The sequence below is a fragment of the Mya arenaria genome, chromosome 17, assembly GCF_026914265.1.
Source record: "Mya arenaria isolate MELC-2E11 chromosome 17, ASM2691426v1".
Classification (NCBI taxonomy): Eukaryota; Metazoa; Mollusca; class Bivalvia; order Myida; family Myidae; genus Mya; species Mya arenaria.
Window position 1 is genome coordinate 43,973,081 of NC_069138.1, and position 23,938 is coordinate 43,997,018.

General features: G+C 34.0%; 1 protein-coding gene across 2 annotated transcripts in view; it reads right to left on the minus strand.

The window, feature by feature from the left end:
- Positions 1-2,957: 2,957 nt before the first annotated feature.
- Positions 2,958-23,938, minus strand: part of LOC128223969 (fatty acid-binding protein 10-A, liver basic-like) — a 57,819-nt gene continuing 36,838 nt past the window's right edge. Inside the window, exons 1-4 of one of the 2 annotated variants that reach the window (XM_052933515.1) lie at positions 16,735-17,267; positions 7,037-7,215; positions 5,538-5,648; positions 2,958-3,316 (exon numbers count right to left, since the gene is read on the minus strand). In XM_052933515.1, coding sequence (XP_052789475.1) covers positions 3,266-3,316; positions 5,538-5,648; positions 7,037-7,215; positions 16,735-16,924 — 531 coding nt within the window. In that variant the 5' untranslated portion in view covers positions 16,925-17,267 and the 3' untranslated portion in view covers positions 2,958-3,265. Of the gene's footprint in view, positions 3,317-5,537; positions 5,649-7,036; positions 7,216-16,734; positions 17,268-23,938 lie in introns of those variants that run through there. The other variant, XM_052933518.1, reaches the window with a different exon arrangement.

Here is a 23,938-nt window from a genome sequence, read left to right on the forward strand (position 1 = left end):
AGCAAAGGTTTCTTGTAATTCAACTGTCGTCCAAAGTAGGATTATTTTACCTTATGTGGTTCAAATGTGAGTGCGTTTACGCTTGCTTAAGTATTTTGCTTTATTATGTAGAGAATGGCTTGAAGGGTTACGCAAAACAATTTGACCTTATGTGGTTCTTATGCGAATGTGTTTACGCTTGCTTATGTATTTTGTTTGCTTATTTGCTAATGTAGAGAATGGCTTAAAGCAAAACAAATGGCAACATCTGGCGAAACGATGTTGTTTACAAAAGTACACAGTTTATATAGTTTTTATTTGTTCTGGAATGTTTTGCTGTTCTTTAAGGAACACGCTCATGTTTTGTAAAATGTACTCTTTTGGACGAAAAAGAGTAACTCATTAGGAGTGTTAAATCTAATACACCGAGAGCTGGATTTTGAATAATGATATTTGCTCAAATATCGTTTTTGAATACCACAATTTTAAATACCAATACTAACAGGATTCAGTTATTCGTTGTAGTGATATTTGTGGATTGACATTAACATGTGATGCCATCTATGTTTTCTTAAAATGTTGAAATATCCAATTTCAGTACTTACGTGAAAAACTACAGAAACAAGCTCAGCAGCCAAAAGTTTAAACATTAATATATACTATATAAAAAAAAACAAGGTATGTTTATCAAGGATTGTTATGTACCGCCTTGGAACGGTCAGTAAAATGTGGTTTACTGGGAGTTTAAACCAGTTTACGTGCACAAACCTCACTCTTATCCCAACAATCCTAAATAAATAAAATATGTAAAACGTAAATCCAAGTCCTTGTGTTCAAGTGGTTAAAGTGTCTGTTTTCTATTTTGCTTTTATTCCTGACTTTACCGGCGTGAGTTTACACCACACTAAAACCAATACATTATATATTCTTTCATTGCATATTTTTCTGCAATTTCGGTATCATAGGGTAAATATTAATTAAATAAGATTTTTCAGACGCATTACCGAGAAAACTAAATTTTGGTCGTCAAATTTTGTGGTTAGACATGCATAGAAGAATTTAAATGTAGAATACATGACTCACTTTTTTAAAATGATTGGTATGGTGCGAAGGGGGAAGGCACAGTATTGGATATTTACAGTGACTTCAATACTTATGTGAAAAGCTACAGAAACAAGCTCAGTAGCCAAAAGGTTACACCAAGGCCGAAAACAATAATTCTGGCTCGGGCTACCCGGCCTTATTTACGAAATAGGCGCCGAATTTTCCGTTTTCATAGTCCGTCGGTAAAAAATAAAATACAATTAGAAACCTAAAAGTAATCTTACCTAACATACCTGTTTTGGGGGCTAGATGTATCGCATTTCATTTAGTTTTTTTTGGCTAGATGTTACGCACAATATGGTAAAGGAAATTCATTTCGATATCTTTTGGAAAAAGGAATTTTTACTTGCGTAGATATTACTGGTTGTACATCAACTTTGTATTCAAACTGGTAAATAAGCCAGAAATAACATAACTCGAAACCAAAGTTATTGTTTATGTTGTAGTTCCATTGATATGAAACAGTATCACTTATTAGTGTCTGTCCGTCTGCTTTCAAGCATTAAATGCGTATTTGATATATGTAAGGTGGAATTCTGTTTTGAAAGTTTCTTTGAAGTATATATCCCCAGACGAATTCGTACTCCCTCAATTAAAGGCACAACAGTAAAGTTTGAGTTGCAGAAAAAAAAATTGATTGATGGTAGTTTTTAAGCCTTCACAAAAAATATTTCAACATAGTGAATGCAGCGGTAAGAAGTGTTCGTACTTAACTATGTCATTTCCATGAATGAGAATCGTATTAATGGTAAAATATTTTTCGGAGTTCGCGCGTGTCATGTTTTCCGCAGTAGACGACAGGAGGCACGCCTCTAGATTTTTATAGTGATGTCATCAAGTTCAGCCTCCTACGGCGATATGTTGATAGTGGTAGGTCGTATTACATTATGTAACGTCTTTCTTAAAACTAAATTTGGCTAATTTTGGAATGTACCTAGCAACATGCAACACATTTAACCATAGGAGCGCAATATTCATTAAGTGTTGCTGTTCATGAGAATTCAATAATTTGATAAATGGTTTACATGCAGATTTACATGCTAGACACGACATTAAAAACATCCGACATCTTTATAGCATTATTTTATAAACTGTACTTTCATCAATCAGCTTACATATAACAAAATATAGTCAAAATATACAAATGCATTTTAAATGTTGTAGTACCTGTCTTACTTTAACGCACACAGACGCACACAGACATGTTATCACATTTTTCTAACAGGATGCTTAATATCTTAATCGATGAAGTTCATGAATATCATAACGCCTCATTTTGAAATATATTTAAAACGTACACATGCAGTGCTGATGTTTTTGAAAACTATTGGCGACCATCAAAATTATGGAAGCGAAGAAAATATCATTTTTTAAACAAAAGCGGAATACATAAGGAATACATAAGAGGTAGTACTGGGACAATTGTTGTATTTACTTTTAGTTTAAAACTCTGGACATTTATCTCAAACGTGCTCATGCTTTACCGTTGCACGTCAATGAACTAAGAGTGCATTTGAAAAGGACTCGAGTATCACACCTACAACTTCTAGTATCTCGCTCGTTCATTTAAAACAAAACTCTGCCAATATTTAGATGTGACTAGAATTTTCGGTCATTCTTAACACATGCCACTTATCTTAAATCGTGATAGCACACGACGGGACAAGCCATAGTACAGCCAAATGGCTCAGGGATACCTTAATAACCCAGAAGCAACGCTAACTGGTCACTGTAGGCGTACAGTACTGCTGAGAGACCAGTCAATTGACCAGTCACATCATGCAGGAGAGGAAAATCGATTGAGATCGCCGTTAGCCTGATAAGCACCGAAGTTGGCAATTGGATAATAACAAATACCAATACATTTTGTTCATATTTAATTAAGCTACTGTACATCTCAAGCAGAAAGCATATGCCGTTTAAGTTTGTTTTGGTTTTATTCCGGAAAAAGTATTCTGGAAAAGCTTTTATAACGCAAAATGCTACATCAAGATCTAGACTTATTTATCATTTTTATCAGAGCACATACCCTATATTGGCATACCTGTAATAGTTTAAATTTCTTATCACATATCAAGTTGCCAAGCGTATGTTAAGACCATTTTATATACATTGATTACCATATGAATGATATACACTCGTAGACACAAGACATCTAGTAAAGTTCCAGTAAGCAGATGTTCTATATACGCGCGTAGATCGATCGCATACGTAATTCACCCACGTGTGTTTCCTGAAAAAGAAAACAAAAAGAATACAACAAATGTTTTTATCTTACTCTTCGAAATGTATTGTAAATATAATAATCTACAACACATGTCTTTGTTTCATACTTTGAAACTTGAGTTTTTTTCGTTTTTTTTTTTCAATTCCAGCATGTGGATCCCTTTCAAGATAACCATAACTGCATATTCTGTTGTTGTTTTTTCAATATGAGTAAATTCGTTGCATCAAAGCCTACACCAATCCAAAATCATATGTTAAAAGAACCATGATTTAGTTATTTAGTTCCTCTGCTAAAATGTCAATCAGAATGGCTTAAGCACTGTATTCCTGTCTGTATAAAAATAGTTCCTGTCGCTATCACAAATAATGCGCTCACTAACATATATGTAATCCCAATACATGCATCAACGACTATCATAACTGTTCTCCTTAATCTACCCAGCACCTATCTAGCACCGCTTATCCCTTCAAACATGCTTCATTCCGATCACTCACTTTTATATTGTCTCTGTCAATCAATATTTAGTATATTATAAATGGGTCTCCTTCTATCGATATTTAACGCCTACAACTATTTCTGTATCTCTATCTAGCAATATGTGTTATCTACCTCTGTCTAACAATGTCTAGTAAATACTACGACTATCAATATGTCTCTGTCTAACAATAGTAAGTGACTACCACAATCAATTTATCAGACAATATAAAGTGTGTACCGTTATGTTATAGTAGTTAATACGTACATTTATCTCCTTTTATCGATATTTAGTACTTATGACTATCCTGTTGACTACATACATTATTATGTAGTATCTGCTACAATCATTTTGTCTCTATCTATTTTTGGTACATGTACCTTTCACTATAATTTAAACTCCTTTTATAGATAATTAGAACCTGCTACAAACATTGTGTCTCCGTCCATCGATGTTTGAAACTTTTTTCTATCCTGTTGTCTATATCTATCGATATTAAGAACTTTCTTATATCCTGTTTTCGAGATATATCGATATTTATTACTTTCTTTTACCCTGTTGTCCATATCCTGTTATCTATATATATCGATATTAAGTACTTTCTTTTATCGTGTTGTCTATTTTTATCGATATTGAGTACTTTCTTCTGTTGTCTATATCTATCGATATTTTGTACCTTCTTCTATATTTTTCCTCCTTATATTGATATTTAGTACGTACCACTAGCCTGTTGTCTGTACATATATATCTCCAACCATCTTTTATTAGTACTTACAAAACATATCGATATTTAGTACTTATGACTATCATTTATCTCCTTCAATCAATATTTAGTATCTATGACTATCCTGTTGTCTATATATATCAGTATTTAGTACCTTCTGCTATCATTTTGTCTCAAACTCTCTATTTTAGTACCTTCTTCCATCATTGCATCTCCTTCAATCAATATTTAGTATCTATGACTATCCTGTTGTCTATATAAATCAGTATTTAGTACCTTCTGCTATCATTTTGTCTCAAACTCTCTATTTTAGTACCTTCTTCCATCATTGCATCTCCTTCAATCAATATTTAGTATCTATGACTATCCTGTTGTCTATATAAATCAGTATTTAGTACCTTCTGCTATCATTTTGTCTCAAACTCTCTATTTTAGTACCTTCCTCCATCATTGCATCTCGTTCAATCAATATTGAGTACCTACTTCTATTATATTGTCTTCTTCTAGTTATATTTAGTGTCTATCACTATCCTGCTGTCCAAATGTTTATCAGCATTTAGCACCTTCTGCTAATATTTTGTCTCCGACTATCTTATTTAGTCCCTACGAGTATCTTCTTTCTCTGTCTGTCCTTATTTAATATATTTCACTTCCATATTGTCCGTTTAGCAACCTACCGATATCGTTCTTTATCCGTCTATTACTGTTTAGTACCGACCTATATCGGTGTCATTCTATCAATACTAAGTACCTACCACAATCATTTTTTATCCGTGTATCAATTGAAAATGCCTAGTACAACCTCAGATCTGTCTCCGTTTATTAATCATCAGCTCCTACCACACTCATTCTTTATCCCTATATCAATACCCAGTGCCTACAAGTACCATTGTTTCTCCGTGTATCATGATGTAGTATATGTCACTATAGATGGATCCTTCTATCGGAAGTACCTGCATATTCCCATATGTATCATCTATAATTGTGAAATGCCTACTGAGCTCCTCCGTATAAGTTTTATCACCTACCACGATCATTTTGCCTCCATCTATATATCTGGTAATGTTCATATCCATTCCATGTAAGTTATCGTCTATGTGTTTCTCTTGCAGTTTGTCACCGTCCACTGTTACAACACTCTGAAATGTACGAAACACACCTGCTTTACCGCAAAAGGGACTTCAATTCATCAATGTAAAGTAAGATTGTTCGCTTCCATGTGTTAAGGGTAGGAAAGCATTTCATTATCAATCAGCGAAACACGGATTTGCAAAGTTATAAAAGTTATCATAAAAACCCTTTGAAAAGAAAAGCTCTGCGTTGTTTTATCTTTTATGAAAATGTTCATAAATTTCTTATTGCACCAGCATATTGGCTTTTAAAAAGAATTGCACTTCGTTTATTATTAGGTTTATTTTTCTATCTGAAATATGCTGGAAACACATAAAACTGTCGTAGTGGTACTTTAAATTAATAAAACCCATATCATGATGCAAGGAAACCCTTCCGTGAAGTGCTTTGAAAATAACTTGATCCCCTGTTTTGCAAATTTGTATCAAAGTATTTGCTTTAAACTGATTATTACGCAAGGTGTTTTGTCAATGAATTATGAGATTGTTCATTTTAAGTTTCAAACAAAAATATCTTGCAAAATCTTGTTCGACAACAAAACCAAAAGTAAACTACAAACCTAACGACAAAATAATTTCAATTTTGACTTAAATCACATAGTCATTGGACATAATGATTAAAAATAAATTGTGTAAAGGTATAAAAATCTTGCGATATTTCGGCGCATTTAAACCGGTGAATTTGTGGCAATAAACTATAAAATAATATCCCCAGAGGGGGTTGCTAGGCCTTAAAAACTTGCAGGCCCGATGGATCTATGGGGTTTTTGGGATAAGCCCCCCTCTCCACCCCAAAGTTTCTTTCTAAATAAGAATGGTGAAATTTAGATGTATTTCAGGAAAAAAGCAAAAGGCACAATAACATCCAATTTATATTCAAATTACACAAACTTAATTATATATGCAATGATCAAAGTAAAATCAAGCAATGCACCTTGCACGAAGTTTAAATAAGCACCAAACTTGCATTGGTTATAATTAAAACAAACTTTTGAGTTATTCTAGTGTTTGAGTAGCTATTTGTTTTTATTGCGTTTTGGGGTTATTTAATTTTGTCATTTTGCAAATCATTTGTAGAACCAGGCTACAGTAAAACAGTTGCCCCAATCTATACATGATTGAAAAACATGCATTTCAAATCAACCTATATTGTGCCCGTCTAAACACTATAAAATCAAGCCCTTTTGATGAGCCATCAAATTCATGAGGCTGACTTATACATGATCATATATTGTAATAGACAATGGTCAAACATAACTTTCATAATCGAGCCATCCAAGAAGGCCTACGCAAACGAGACCATGATATTTGACTTACAAATGTATAACCTAATATTCATAGGATTACCAGCTTGCGAGGTAACCTCAATCTAAGGTCACCTCATAGTATAACCTAACCTTCATAGGCGAACAATCGAGCGAGGCTAACTCATATTGCTCCCCGGGTTTGAATCGGAATGTCCGCGTTTGTGGGGCACCTTGCATACCGACGTTAATCTCCCAGACGTCGCCGTCACGTCGGTACGTTATTTCCGTTCGCGCGTTCTTAAAGAACTCTTTCTTTTCCTCGGGTAAACCTGCATAAAAAGGTTTCACAAACATTTATGGTTCAAGGACAAATGTCTAATAGCTAGAATGGTCGTAAATTATAAATATATTTCACCTGCTATTCTCCGACATTTGTGATGATTGATTAAATTACAAGCAATTGTGTTTTGTTTATGATATGCATTGAGTTAATTACTGAATTTACCATAAAGAAAGCGAAGCCTTCGACTCACAGCAACTTAATTATATTGCTATGTAATATCCGAACATTTATGATGAATTGAATAACAAAATATCGACAAAGTAGATCCATTGACAACATTAAATTCAGAAATAACTTCATTGAATTTGGTGGATAAGAAATGACTCATTAATCTCATTTTTAGTTCAGAATAGAACACTTTTATCTAGTAGAACCTCGAAATCTTTATCTACCTAATTTGTTTTCTCAAATTCATTATCTTTGTGAATGGAAGCATACGAGCACAAGCATGTTTATGTTTCATAAAATATGCCTCCAAAGTAACCTAATAAATCAAGAAACTCATAAAATGACGTGAGTGCAGTATCATATTTGGTTCCAAGTACACAGTAGGGAAATAAAATGTTCTGGTAAAATATGAATGGAGCATTAAACTGTAGCAAGCCCTTGTTTGTTAATCATAAAATAAGTCAACTGACCTGGCTTGAAATTGTAAACATTTAAACGACTGATGCATTTACAGTAGCATATTGCCAAGTAAATATCCCCGATAAATTGAGTTTAAACTGAAGCATCTCCGAACTTTCAATTATTGACCTTTCAGCTATGTAGTATGGTATGTAGTATGATGCGTCTATAAAGCATATTGTGATACCGTTCATATGTAGTGTAATGTGTTAACAACTGTATGTATAATTATGTGATCATATGTAGTAGGTTAGATGGTCGGATACCGTCAGTTTGTAGTATCATGTAGTACCGCAAATATGTAGTTTTATGAGACACAACCAATACATATAGTATAATGTGATATTGAACCTAATTCTATAGAGTTTGATGTCAAATCGCCAGTAATTAGTATCATGTGATATTGCACATATACGGTATGATGTGTTTAAGTATAAATGTGTTACAGTATAAATGTATTAATTTGCGATAACATACATAGAATGATGTGGTAATGCAAACCAGTAGTATCTAGTGATACTGAACAAATGTAGTAGTATGATGTTATACCGCCCATATGTAGTATGATGTGTTTTCGCATATATATAATAACCTGTGATATCGTCCATATGTAGTATAATGCAATTTTGCACACAGTATGATATGTAGTTTATTTGATACCGACCATATATATTAGGCTGAATATCACCAATATGTAGCATACAGTGATACCGTCCATACATAGTCCAGAATACTCCCTATATGTAGTATGATGTGATGCCGGCAATGATACTATCTATATGTAATATGATGTGATACCGGCCATGATACTGCCTAAATGTAGTATGATTATTATGATATGATACCGGCAATGATACTGCCTATATGTAGTATGATGTTGTATCACCCAGAATACTCCCTATATGTAGTTAGATGTGAAACCGGCAATGATACTACTTATATGCAGTATGATGTGATATCACCCAGAATAATTCCTATATGTAGTATGGTGAGATACCGGCAATGATACTTCCTATATGAAGTATGTTGAAATACCGGCAATGATTCTACCTATATGTAGTATTATGTGATACCGCCAATGATACTAACAATATGTAGTATGATGTGATACCGCCCATGATACTGCCTATATGTAGTCAATCTCATTAAAATCAGATCCCCAATACACGCTTCACGACGTTACGCTTTGTGGATCTGAGGACTTCACGTAAGGGGTCACCTCAGATTGACCTCTCCACTAGCCAATGAAATTGCTCGTTACGTCGAAGGCAGACACGAAGCTGACGTTTTCTCCAAACGTCATGGCCGAATTAAGCTGTGAGTATATGGCAATTTTACAAAAAATAGCAAATTCGTCTGCTCAGAATGGAGTCGTTTTGATGAAACTTTCAGGGTTTCTTCCGAAACTACTTTTCTCTCTGAATACCAAATGGCATTAAAAGGACACCATTTTAAGATGCTGCAATATCCGTTTATTTACGAAGTAAACACCGGCATCCATCACTTGTAGATGTTAACCGATTGCTACTGCATTAAGTTTATAATAAATATTCCTTTCCATCCTGTATTTTCTTTTAACTGTTTTTTTTACGTGTCATTGATTACTGAAGTATACCCGTAATTAACACTACCAAAAAAACAAAATGGCGTCTTAGAAAATTGAACTTGTTTGTTAGTAAAACAATTCCAATATGATCATAATATTACGAACTATTTACCTATTTTAAACGATGCGGATACATAAGCGTGAGTAAAATATTAAATATGAATAGTTTAATACCATAATATTAACGGGTTATGCTGATGTCCATGAAAAGTTATGAACTTGCTGTTTATCCAGTTGACTGACACTTTCATTTTCACCAAAAAAAATACATTATTTATTCATTTCGTATGTACAAATGTTATGACTCTGCTGCAGCATTCGATACTCTGTAAGGCCTGCTTGGAAAGAATTATTGGAATGAAAAGTTTGATAAAAACACCGGATTATGAAACGTAAAGACAAAATCGTATTGTGTGTGGGTAAGAACCAGCCGCCCGGTAAGCTCAGTTGTGTAGAGCGTCATGCTAGCGTTCCGGCGGTCGTGGGTTCGAGCCTCACCCCGGCATACTTAACCTCGCAGGTTACTTTAATATTGCAAATTATTGTAGATCATCATAGTTGATGTGTGAACCAGGCCCTGGCGGAGACCAAGTGTTTATTTCGCCAATATATTGTAATAATAATGTAAATGATAATAATTTATGACAGTCATAGATGAATACAATTGAATAAATGAGCTGAATTTTATTAATAACCATGTAGTTTTATTTTTTTACAGTTTAAATATGAGTCTTTGAGTTCTCTTCCCCAACCGGATATCCTACAATACAGATATCATAAAGGATTTGAAACCAGATGACCCCATCCAGGATACAAGCAGAGTTTATTGGTATGTACTAGCAGTTGTAGATTAATTTAAAAATTCCTTAGATTGAAGCTTGTACACTGTCATTTCATAGAGTTTGAAACAAATATGATCTGAGCTATCTTCCCTGGTTGAGTTAACATTTGAATATTTTTATAATGTTTAGATTATTTTAACAGTTGTTGTGATCACATGACTACCACGTGATCACAGAATGAGAGGGCAATGCAAGCAGTGCCCTGATTGGCTGGCTAGAGAAAAACTGTGGGTTACAACATACAGAACCAGACAGAACAGACGTATATCTTAGCAGTTACTGTATCAGGTATCATGGATGGTAAGTGCTGCTTAACCTGTGTGTAACTGTTCATTGTATTTGTACTTTAATAAATGCAAAACAGTACTCTCCAAGTGTATTTAATATTGTCCCATTGATGAATGTTACTGATGTACTTGTCCACAATAATACATTCTTAAAAAGTAGACCTACACTTATATTAAAACAAGTAATTATAGTTTCACTGCTTATTTAAAGACTACATTTTTTATGTACAGGTTCTTGTGTGCAGAATAAGTTACTAACTAATGTTACATTGACATGAAGTGAAATGAATGTGTGTGTTTTTTGACAACTTATTGCTTTTAGTTGAACAATTTAGGAAGTCCAGCTGTCTAAAAGTCTGAGAAGAAGGTGTTCCTGTATTTACCATATCCACACAAACAGAACAGGTGAGTACATATTCAATTAAAATTTTCATCAAACTTTTTTTTAATTTTATTTAAGGAATAGTAAATAGGTAGATATGATACTACTTGAAGTTACTGATTAAAGCATCTTTGGATTCCATGTGTTTGCAATATTTGTGTAAAGATAAAAAAGCTTTTTTGTAAAAATTTGAATGATATTACATTTCAAGTCTGGAAATATACTTATTAAGTATTATTCTTTCACTTTATCAAAGAGGGAAATCAGTGAAGAGATTTAAAGTAAATCATATTAGATGACATTATTACTTAGAATCCAAAACACAACACTGTTGTAGCTAAGCATTTATCAAGAATTTATTTATTCAACTATTCTTTCAGTTCATTTTTAAGGTACACTATGGAAGTGCAGAACAACTGGGACTCTGGCTGCCTGATAACAGCAACCATTATGTAAACCAACATGTTAAGAAAAAAGAAAACAGGAGTCAAAATATTTGAAGTTCACATTAAACATGATCAGCTATGATGAATTTGATCATTTATACAGATCAGTGACATTCACTTCATTAGCTATATATACTGCAGATGAATACAGTTTGTCACCAATCATTAACTATTTTATTTGTTAATTGTTGTATTAAATGTGTCTCTTTATGTTATGTTTATGTTATGGTTAAAGTTTATTACTTTGAATTTACCAAAATAATATGTCTTAATGTGACAGACACACCATTTAGCAGCTTAGTGTTTGAGATGATATTTTGTCAACTGACCCAGCTTCTGTTCAAACCTACTGATTCACTTCATTAAATCAATAACTACTTAATGCTGATTTACCTTAATAAATTTATACCAAATTTGAAAAGCACTGCCATCCCAATGGACAAAATTTAGTTTTGAACACTAAGGCTACATATATCGGGTTTCTATTTTATTTAATAAACTGCTTCCAGAATACGATGATCTCATTTATTTTTCCTGTATATTTGAAGTATAATTAATCAAATCACCGAGTTAGATACAGACGTTTGAGAATAATTAAGTCACTTCATCCTCCCTCTAATTTGGCTGAAAGAGAATCTATGTTTTCTTTACAGATTGTTCCATTACATGTATAAACTATAAAAGAAATCGAAATATGATAGAAGTTTCTCTTAAGTGAAATACAACGCCTCAATTAATTTAGTAAAAAAAGTTTAGGTGTTGAAAGCATCTAAACACCCAACTGTTGACTGCTTTTAACCAGTTTATCAGATGTGTACAAAAGAAGGTTGTTGTTTTTTGTAACAAAAGAAGGTTGTTTTTTTTTTGTAAAAAACTTTTCCCACTGCTATGTGCGCTCAGTATTTTATCAATATCGCGAGAATACTCCGTTCGAATGATGTGAATATGATGATGAAGTAGATTTTAAAATCTTCCATTTTATCAGCCGAAACACTTCCCAAATATCAAAACCTAATGTCGGGTTGGCAAAGGTGAAACCAATTATGTCCAATATAATGATTAATATTTAGAATGATAATCATAAACAATAACACCCTAATTCACATTTCTAAGTATAACTTAAATGAAATACCCCACAAAATATTCATATTATTCACCTGATTCAGTCTTTACTCTTAAATCAAAATATTTTTTGGGCATTCTCTGAAAAATAGAAGAATTTTTTACTCCAATGCAGAGGCTCCCAGCCTCCTGGGTTTTTCATATTATCTTAAAACCTGTTTGATGATACATCCTTCTCCTAATAAAAGATAATATAAAAAAATCTTATTATTTATTAAATGAACCTCACTCTTCTAAGTTCCAAAATATTGCAGCTGCAATGCAGTAAAAACAGTTTATACCACAGGGGTTTCCCTCGTAAAAATAACGAAAAAACCCGACTGAGCCTTACACAATTAAATACACGTCAAGTTAAAACTTACCTGGCTTACAGTAACGTTTACTGTGCAACATGATTAGCATAGATGATAGTTTACACATGCTATACTTAGGTGTTTACATATAACATTAACAATGTATCAATATGAACACTTGTAAGCATAGATATGTGCAAATAATGACTAACTCTCAGCATTTAACTGGTCAATCACCGTGATTAACGTCTAAGAACGAAGTTCAGGTCCAGGAATCTAGACAATGATGTTGCTCGTGCTCGCGAATTTGTATTACATTGTCAAATTCAAAATATCACATCAGGTTTGTAGTGGTGTATCATCTATGGGTGTAATTAATAATGTTATTTATCCATTTACACGATATGCTCTCGTTTAAAAGCATTATATAACTTTCTATAATCCAGTTAAGTTTATATTGTCGTTTATATTGTCGTTTTCCGATTCAACTGAACTGTCATCCTTGACCTTGTTATTTATTTCACGCTTTGTTAATTTATCAAAGGCTAACAGACACTGATTTTCGGAAAGAAATTGTTAAAGCGGGCAGGGAGATCCCGGGTCAGCATCGTCACCAACGACGCCATTTAAAGTTTCAAACAAACCTGCTACGTTACGAACGTTATCATTGGACATGATTTCGTGCACATGCTTATGAATATGCAAGTTATAAAGGTTAACTTGAGTTGACCTCTAACGTCATGTTCTCAGATCGTACATAACGTAATGAAATGAAGTGAACGTCACGATATGATTTTAATGAGATTGATATGTAGTATGATGTGATACCGGCAATGATACTACCTATATGCAGTATGATGTGATACCAGCAATGATACTGCCTATATGTAGGATGATGTGATACCGCCAATGATACTGCATATATGGAGTATGATTTGTTACCGCCTATGAGACTGCCTATATGTAGTATGATGTGTTACCGGGAATGATACTTCCTATATGTAGTGTGATTTGATACCGCCTATGATACTGCCTATATGTAGTATGATGTGATACCGCCCATGATACTGCCTATATGTAGTATGATGTGATACCGCCAACATTTAATATGATGTGATACGGTCCAGCTACTGACTAGATGTAGTATGATGTGATACCGCCCACATAGGGTAATACCGTCTATGCTACGGCCTATGTTTTGTATGATGTACTATCGCTCACATATAGTATGATGTGATACAATAGTGTCGAAACCTTTTTTTCAATACATTCTTTAAGAAAGTACGTTTTCAAAATGTAAAAACACCTATCAAGATTTTGAATCATACTATGCTTTTATGTGGTTAAATGCGTTGAGATTGAGATTGAGATTTGACTTGAGTATTTATGTGATATAGGAGCCTGGACTCAATATTACATCGATACTACATGGTCAAGCCTGGTCGTCTAACAATCAAAACTAATTCCCTTTAGAGGCACAAGGCAAAGACAAAGGACACTGAGCAAGATGCACAAAATATAAACCATGTACACATTTAAAACACCACAAGCAGACGTACCACACACGCATCAAAAGAGCTTCCTTAGAACAGTCAGTGAAACACGCGTTCATTAGAATATCAGTCTGCTGCACTGTTTTTGTTCTAGAACTATTTTATGTAGTATGATGTGATACCGCCCACATAGAGTAATACTGTCTATGCTTCTGCTTATATATACTTAGTATGATGTACTACCGCTCACATATAGTATGATGTGATAACAATATTGTCGAAACCTTTTTACATACTTTAAGATAATATATTTTCAAAATGTAGACACACTTATCAAGATTTTGAATCAAACTATTCTTGTGATATAGGAGCCTGGACTCAATATTACATCGATACTGCATGGTCAAGGCTGGTCGTCTAACAATCGAAACTAAGTCCCTTTAGAGGGCACTAGGCAAAGACAAAAGGACAAAGACCAAGAAACATAAAATAAACACCACATACACATTTGAAACACCACAAACAGACAAACCACACACGCATCAAAAGAGCTTCCTTAGAACGGTCAGTGAACCGCGCGTTCACTAGAATATCAGTCTAATGCACTGTTTTTGTTCTCGAAATATTTTAATTATATTTACTAATATTTCAGAGATTACAATTTTCAAAAGAGAAAAAAACAACAACAACAACACTTTGCATCGTTTAATGCTGTTATTTGGTAAAATGAGTTGAGATAGAGATTCAGTAATGACTTTGTATGCATTTGGGATCTTGGGTCTTGTCCACATACAGTCGAAATTAACTGTGAGCTTGTTTATAGTACAAAAGATACGCAACGAGACAAACCACACTACAAGATAACAGACACAGGTAACATAAATAATAGTGTTTCCAATACATGTTGGTATTTCCATCATTGCTACAATGCAGGTTTCTGTAAATCTAATTAAAGGAGATCAAAGTGACGTCTATCATCGCTTCGTGGCTTAACTTAATGAAGGGAAACAAAAACTAACGCTACTTAAAAAATTGATGGACAAGCACAGGCAATCATTTGTTCCATCGTTCTTCTCTCGTTCTAAAAGCAGTTGAGTATTATGGTTGAAGGTATGTAATCAATCAGAAAACAAACAAATTTCAGCCAATGAAATTGCAGAATTGCAATCATTCAGTTCTAGGATTAATCACAAAGAAGTTTAACATTTGCGGGTGTTTAAAGGTCCGCGTATGACACTTATCCAATACCACACTCCCTGATTCAGAGTTTGCGTTGACATTGTTTCAGCCAATGAGGCAGTATTCTAAGACAGCTCGACCACCTGAAATATCATATTAATGATTAAGAGAGGGTCATTCGCTTCACTTACTCTGCCCTTTGTTAATCAGGTAAATGTTACTTCATGTCATCTAACTATTACATCGAGATATAATCAACACATACGTTATATTGCATCAATTCTCAAATAGCATTTTTTATTACGGTAGCTATGCACAAAAAAGGTTATATTATAGGAAATCACTTATATAACAAACAGTTAAGTGTCAGAGAATGTGCTGCCAGTTGTAGCAAAGTACATATGTAAGGATGATCAAGAATTATTTGAAACTTGAAAGCATAAGTAACGTTCTTTATCATTCACAAACTGCTTATAGAAACAGTAGATATTCAAAAGCGGCAATAGTTTTGATAATTATTCAATTGATGCCCTGGATTTATTTTATCTGACACAACAACTGTATGTAGAATATTTCACGTAGGAAATATCGGTTTTACTTATTTAAGATGATTTGCAATTACGATAGGAATACCCTGAACATTTGATGCTTCCTAATCTTGGTTCTTTTAGCTATATTATATAATGTGTTTATATGTATCATATTAAAAAGTAAAATGCTCATAACTGTGTTTGCATATTAATTAAACACTCTATTATTAGTATTTATTATGTTTACATTATTATTAGTGAGTTGCTGATAACACTTTATACCATTTGTAAGAAGCCGCTTTTCCAATAAAACTTGACAAAAGGGTATTCTTATGTGATTAACAAGTGATTGGATTATCATAATCCTATTCAACAAAAATATAACTGAACACGTAAAGGTGTTTCAAACTTGTATTGTACCAACTTAAAATTCAACTTAGAAAACTTAAGTTGTTGATCCACTTAGAGTGATGAACTGCATTCCGTCTTTTTTGTTTCGAAAATGTGCGTAAAATGCGCAAACAAAAAATGAAAAATCACCTACATCTTATGCATTAATAAAGTGTTAATGTATGAACACTGAAGTTCCAAATACTCGTCACTAATGTTTGGGATAAATTTGTCAATGCACTTTTGCATACAATTTTCAACATATGTTTAAACAGTGTTTAAAAATGAAGAATCAACACTGCACCTACCTAGGGCCGTGACCATCGCCTCATATCCTTCCTTTTCCTCTTCCCGCCAGCTGCCCATGAACGCTTCCGCTCCTGACATTTTGTTCGTCTGCTTTACGCTTTTTAACCCAAACTTATTATTTCTTCGTATCCGAATATTCAAATTGTTGTTTAAGATGCGAGTGTTAAAAAAGTTGTCTTTGTATTTCATACACTCATCTCACAGATCTTAAACATTAAATACGTCCTGGTTATATGGAAGATAAGTATATATACGTCCTCAATCAAAGGCACATAAGTATAAGGTGTTTATCCCAAGATGATTTATATTTCATAAATTTACACAATAATGCATCCACCCACCGTATTGGATTGAACGCTATGCAATTGTTGGTATGATATTTTAATGAAAGAGAATAGTATTATCAGAAATTTCTCCGAAATATTTCCTGAAGCAGACGACAGGAGGCATGCGCCTATATTCCTGAAATGATGTCATCCAGTACAGCCTCTTATCGCTTTCTGCCGCCAGTTGCCTGTCAGACATCAATTTAGTCATATTTCATTATAAATCATTTTTCGTAAAACTTAAAATCTCTACTTCTTGGCCCGTTTCACAATGTACTGAATAACATATAAACGCTTTATCCATTCAATGACTCTGCAAATGATTTTCACGTTCTAAATACATCAATAAAATTCACCAGATGTGATTCTGGATCGAGTGTTCCGAACGGTTCACATCATCATTAGTCCATTTACATATCACTTTATTGGTTCTGGTACTAAACAAAAACAATAGTCAAAATAAAGAAATGCATTTACAATGTTGTATTTCATTTATATCTATAACGTGACAAGCTATTCATCAATGAACAAAGCTTAAGTAATGCAATTGGTATATAAAAATATTAAGCGATCATATATTCTTCTGCAATAATTGAAAACCAAACTTATATTCGTTATATCAATCTATAATTGCGTTTCCAAGGTGTTAGATTGTTAACATATTAAAACGTTCCAAGGCTTTACTGGAGAGGCATCCTCATTCACAAGGCAATTGCCCGCACACTGATATTTGGTAGTAATTCTTATCTGTCGATCGGTCTGTCTGTATAATATGTCTGTATATCTGTATGTCTGCCTGTCCGTCAATCCGTCCGGACGTCTCTCCCTCTGTCTGTCTGACTGGTTGTCTGTCTATCTGTCTTTAATCGCAATGACATTTTACATTGAAAAGAAGGTGAACACTTCAATCTGTCGCATTTGTCAGACAGCCGTTCGAAGAAGCGTTTTTATATCGAATTGAATTTGCCGGATGCTTTGCGGATGCGTAAAACCGCCTATTCCGCTGTCAGTTCCGTGTGATATGTACAAGTAGTTGGAGACTGTGATATGTGAAGTCGATAAACAGGCGAAAGACGTTGTTTTCACACATAAACTTACTGAATATGGGCAAATTTAAAACAACTCCAAAACCATCAAACGTTAAGTTCGTTTGCTTAAAGTATTAAATGGACTCCATATACTGTTTGGGCTTAAACTACCCATAAATTTGTCAAATTTGTGATTTTTTCAAACAAATATGAAGTGGACCTACTATAAAAAATACAGGTTGACATTACTGCCTCTCAGAAAAATTCTATGGGTCCGAAGAATATTATATCGTAGTTTTGTGTGAGGTCTTAATTACGAACAAACTGCAATAGAATGCACTGTTTCGGGTCGTAAAATGCAACACTCGTCGCTGACTTCTCTGCTAAAACTCTGGGAACGAAGAAACTGCCCATTATGATAAATCCATTTGTTACTGATAGACGACAAGTGTTCAATTATTTTAGCAATTGATATAATACAACACTCAAGGGAAGCACGCCCCTGAATTCCTGGAGAACATTGCACGTGAAAACGGTTACCTAGGTATGAGGTAGACGGCCAGCCAGTGCGGCATTACCCTTTTTATGTGGCAAAAACACCTTACAAAGTTTAATACTTATGAAAAAAGTATTTGAACCAAGTACCACGCGCTTTTACAATTCATGTCGCACGTACAGACAAAGAAGTTATGTACAAATTTACAAACGTGGTTAGGTTTGGTTTAGTACTGATTATGACCCTTTCATTTTTGTACTTCGCTACAGTTATATCCTGTTCCCCTAATTTATCCCTTATTTGTTCGCTCAAGTATATAAAAGGTTATACACTACTTATCAATTTTCCCTATACGTTAAATGCAAACAGATAACACATCAGATAGCCACATCTAGCGTCTCACGTATATGACAACAGTACTTTCGTTAAAATTCAATTCAAACAATATAAAGGTATGTCGCGTTTTTCCTAAGAAAATTCACTCACTTTGAAGTTTTGAACCGTTTATTTTTCAGGGAGTTTATGTTGCATCGGACCAGAAGACAGAAAGTTCTACTTCCAGCAAAAAATATTCTCTGAAATGTTTATGAAAGTATTTAAAAAATATCAATCTAAAGAAGAGCTCTGAAACTTTGATATAGAGCGGGCATCCATAGACCACATCCTGTTTTTATTTTGGATTTCGTTAAGAACAAAAAAACTTAAAAATACCATTACAGTCGAAACCCGTTAGTGTCGAATGTATTAGATAAGGAAATTTTAATTGAATCAAAACGATGAAAACTATAAAGACAAGGACAATATATCTCATTGATAGGAATGGTTTAAAGACATATTACATATTTGCTAACACAACATTTTCATGCTGAAGGGCAAATGTGTCCGTACGTATTCATTTGTGCATTTTGAATACGGGCTAAACGTTGTCCTTTGAGTTTCATTTGGACTTAACTTAGAGTATGGTAAGATGTTTGTATATCGATAAGCTATCACATCTCATACCCTAAGAATTATGTGTATAAACGATTAATTGACAAGCATTGCCATTACTTATGCAAACATATCGATCATACTGTATCTTATTGGAATCGAGCCTAAAACTGCAGGAAATCTGAGAGCAAAACAAAACATCGATTACATGATGAATTTCTCGAACTACATATTTCAATAATCTCATAAATCATGGATATGATTCGCAATTTTGGCACAGCTGCATTGAAAAATAAACCTTATTCGCCATTATGCGATAAACGCCCAAAGATGTACATAATGATCTGAGGGCTCAAAGGTGTATAGCGAGCAGCAACCAGTTATTAACGTATAGAGGTGATGTTGGTATGCGGTCGTTGAGTACTTGATATTAATTTATCAGTTAATATTCATTTCTTTGCGTTATGTTTCATTGTCTTCAAGTTGATGGGTGTTCTAATTTAGTAATTATTGATACATAATGGGGACAAGTGTGAGATTATGGCCATGCTAACCAGTTTAAGACCCCAGATGACTCAAATTCCAGTGACCACTGGTTCGCTGACCGTTCCAAGGCGGTAATCCCATCATTTAACGGTAAAGCAGTTTTGATGAGGGTTGGGTTTGTTTGTGGTGTTTGTATTTGTGTATGTGGTTTAAATTTATTTTTGGTGTTTGTATTTGTGTATTTGATGAAAATACGTTTGTGTCTATAGTTCATTGACGTTTGGGCCCTTGCCTTGTGTCCCTCAACAGGGTTAATGCGTGCAGTTTGTATATACGTTGTTGTTTTTATTCATGTTATTTTATGAAAATGCATCAAATATATAACCATTTCTTACATCTTTCGGTGGATCTGTACGATATATCTTTGTTCATGGTCCGAATACTTCAGTCCGGATATTGGAACTATATGTTGAAAACTCGTGTCATGTTTTATTTTTATATTTTCATTAATTCTGGCGCCCCGTTACTTTAGTTTGTAAACATCACAATGAACTACACCGTGCCAGGCATAAAAAACATATTGCTTTCATCCACGTTTGTTTTTCTTAATAGTTATTTCGATTCTGAAGTAAATAACAATTACCATACACACTTTTCAACAAAATATCAAATATATTTCCGAGTATATGTTTAAAACAAATAATGAAAAATCAAGATGGCGGCGATTCACTTTTGACAGTATTTAAATTACGCGCGTTTGTTTATTTGCCTTAGTAGCGACTCCGTGGTCTAGTGGTAAAACACTTGACTATCAATCCAGGGGTCGCAGGTTCGATTTCCCGTCGCACCACTAATAAATACCAATAGTCTTCCGGGAGGGATGTTAAATGGGGGTCTCGTGTGACAGTGCTATACACTGGTGCACGTTAAAGAACCAGGGTAGCCTTAACCAGGGTAACATTTTGTCTGTGCACTATACTAGTTGGGCAGATAGATTCAAGGAATGGCTTGGGTCGTATTTAAATCGTGGTTATAACGTCAATACTTTGAAGGGTACTTGCCTTCTTGTTTTGATGATGAATTTCTCATACAAAATATAAGGTTAAATATGGCGTCCTTACATAACTAAACTTTCAGTGAAAAGTTTGCAGATTCGTTTAAAACCGTGTTTGGTTCGCTAGGAATGTTTCAGCCTGTGACGTCACCTTCTTTCAAAATGGTACCCTATTTGGAAGAAGATTGTAGCAAATATATGTTGTATTTTTAGTTTGATTATGTTTTTTTTGTTTGTACCCAGTTTAAATACAATAATGTTTTTTCATTATGAAGCTCTGTGATCACACAGTTTTAAACCTTTCAATTGCTAAGGCAGACTGTTTTGGATTTTAATAGTTTGAAACATTAAAATTTCTTTGAAAGGTTTTTGCATTAGGTACTCTGAACTGTATTCCTTCGTCTGCAGAATGAGCCGGGATCCCTTATCATAGAAGTACTTGGGGTTTACCCATGAGTTCATTATTATTTGTTTTATTATTACCTCAAGTTAATTCATACTTTAATAAGATTAACCATTTACGTTTTTACATTATTCCGGATTGTTGGGATTAGAGTGAGGTTGTGCACACAAACTGGTTTAAACCCCACGAAAATTAACATTTTACTGACCGTTTCAAGGCGGTTCTTACGATCCTTGATAAACACCACTAATTTTTTAAATAGTATATATGTAATTTGTTGTTTGTAGAGTTTTGTGCTGTTATTTTATGTTTCTGGTTGGTGGTTGTTTGTTTTTGTGTGTTATGTATTTGCGTTTACCCTGTGCCATTAAACGGGTTTTTAATTTCGACTACTGAGCTTGATTCTGTAGCTTTTCATATACAATGTACATATCAAAATATAAACGAGAAGGGCTCCAGCCATTTTGTTCTCGACTATATGTAAATTAGACCTGGCATACTCACAATTCTACGGATGCACATCAGTTATGCTAACTCTCTCAATACAAGTTTGATATAAACCACTCTGTTAATTGTCCTCCATATATACATTGTCTCAACTCGTATCAAGGACTCCACTAAGTTCGTTTCTCTTCAAAGCAGGTTTTGTACCTTCAACTATCATTTCGTCTCGATAAACAACATTTTGTTCTTACCATTATGATTTTGTCTCCAGGTATTAATATTTAATGCCCACCGCTATCATTTCATCATTTTGTATCATCTATAAATGAGAAATGCATACTTAGTTTTATTCGTATGGAAATACTTCATAACTACCACTTTCATTCTGCCTCCATTTATATCTAGTAATGTTCATATCCATTCCATTTAACTTACTGTCTATGTGTTTCTCCGGAAGTGTGTCGCCCTCAAATTTCACAATACTGAAAAATGTACCAAACACACTTACTTTACCAAACAGAAATACTTTCATTAATCGTTTTATATATTGTTTGTCAGCTGAACGTGTTTGAGAAAGACGAACAACATTTTATCAATTACCGAAAAACAGTTTTGCAAAGTGCAAACCTGTTATGAAATTATCATAACAATCCTTTTCAAAAGACATGCGTTTCGCGTTGTTTTATCGTTCACCAAACTGTTCACAATTTTGTTATTGCAACATTATGATAAGGAGTTATAATATTATCATCAAATTATTACTCTTAAAGTGAATTGCACTTCGATCAATTAATGAATGTATTTACTATCTAAATTATGTTGGAAACACATTAGACCGCCGAAGTGGTACTTCATGTTAATTGAAAATAGAACATTCTGCAATCAGAAAAAGCTTTCCGTGAAGTGCTTTGAAATTAGCTTTCTTCCCTGCTTTGCAAATGTGTATCCAATCATGTTTTTAAAACATATTGGATCACAACTTTTTTGTTTTGGGAGAAAAAATCACCCGATATATTTTTGACAACAAGAACACAACTTAAAAATAAACGAAAGTACAAATTAATCACGATTTCGACTAAACATTATTCATTCTTTTGTGTTCGCAAATTGTAGAACAATCTTTTCACTTCTCCATTGTTAAAAAGCTTAAGGCTGTAAACAATGGATGCTGTTTTAAAAGAAATAACAACACCATAAGTTTCGTTACAATACTTTTGTGAAAATCTACAGAAGAAAGTTCAGTAGCCAAAACCTCGTTTAATGGCACAGGGTATACGCCAAAGATATAGAGCACAGAAATAAAACAATCACAAACAAGAAACATGGAACAACGGCACAAAATTCCGCAAACAGCACAATGCATACATACTATATAAAAAACTAGGTATGTTTATCAAGGATTATTAGATGCCGCCTTGGAACGGTCAGTAAAATGTAAATTTATTGGGGGCTTAATCAATTTACGTACACAAAACTCACTCTTATCCCAACAATCCTGATTAAAAAAACACAACGACAACATATTGCACCGTTGAGAGGCTTACTCCAGACAAACCTCCGTTTACGTATGTTTGTGTGGACTATTTCGGGCCTATGTATGTCAAGGTCGGTCGTAGCTAACATAAACGATACGGGTGCCAGTTTACCTGCTTGACGACACGAGCAGTATATATTGAAATCGCACATAGCTTGGGAACAGACTCGTTTGTATGTGCATTGCAACGTTTCATGAGTTGAAGGGGAAAACCAGAAAAGATTTTCAGCGATAATGGTACCAATCTTACTTCCGGAGAAAGGGAATTAAGAGCAGAAATTGCCGAATGGAACCAGAGTCGTATCATGAATGAATTGGTGCAGAAAGACATAGAATAGCAGTTCATTCCTCCATATGCGAGTCATATGGGTGGAGTGTGGGAAAGACTTGTTCAGTCAGTAAAGAGAGCCTTAAAATCGGTAGTCAAAGAGCAGCCTTTGAATGACGAAGCACTAAATACTCTCATGACGGAGACAGAAAAGATTGTAAATGAAAGACCGAT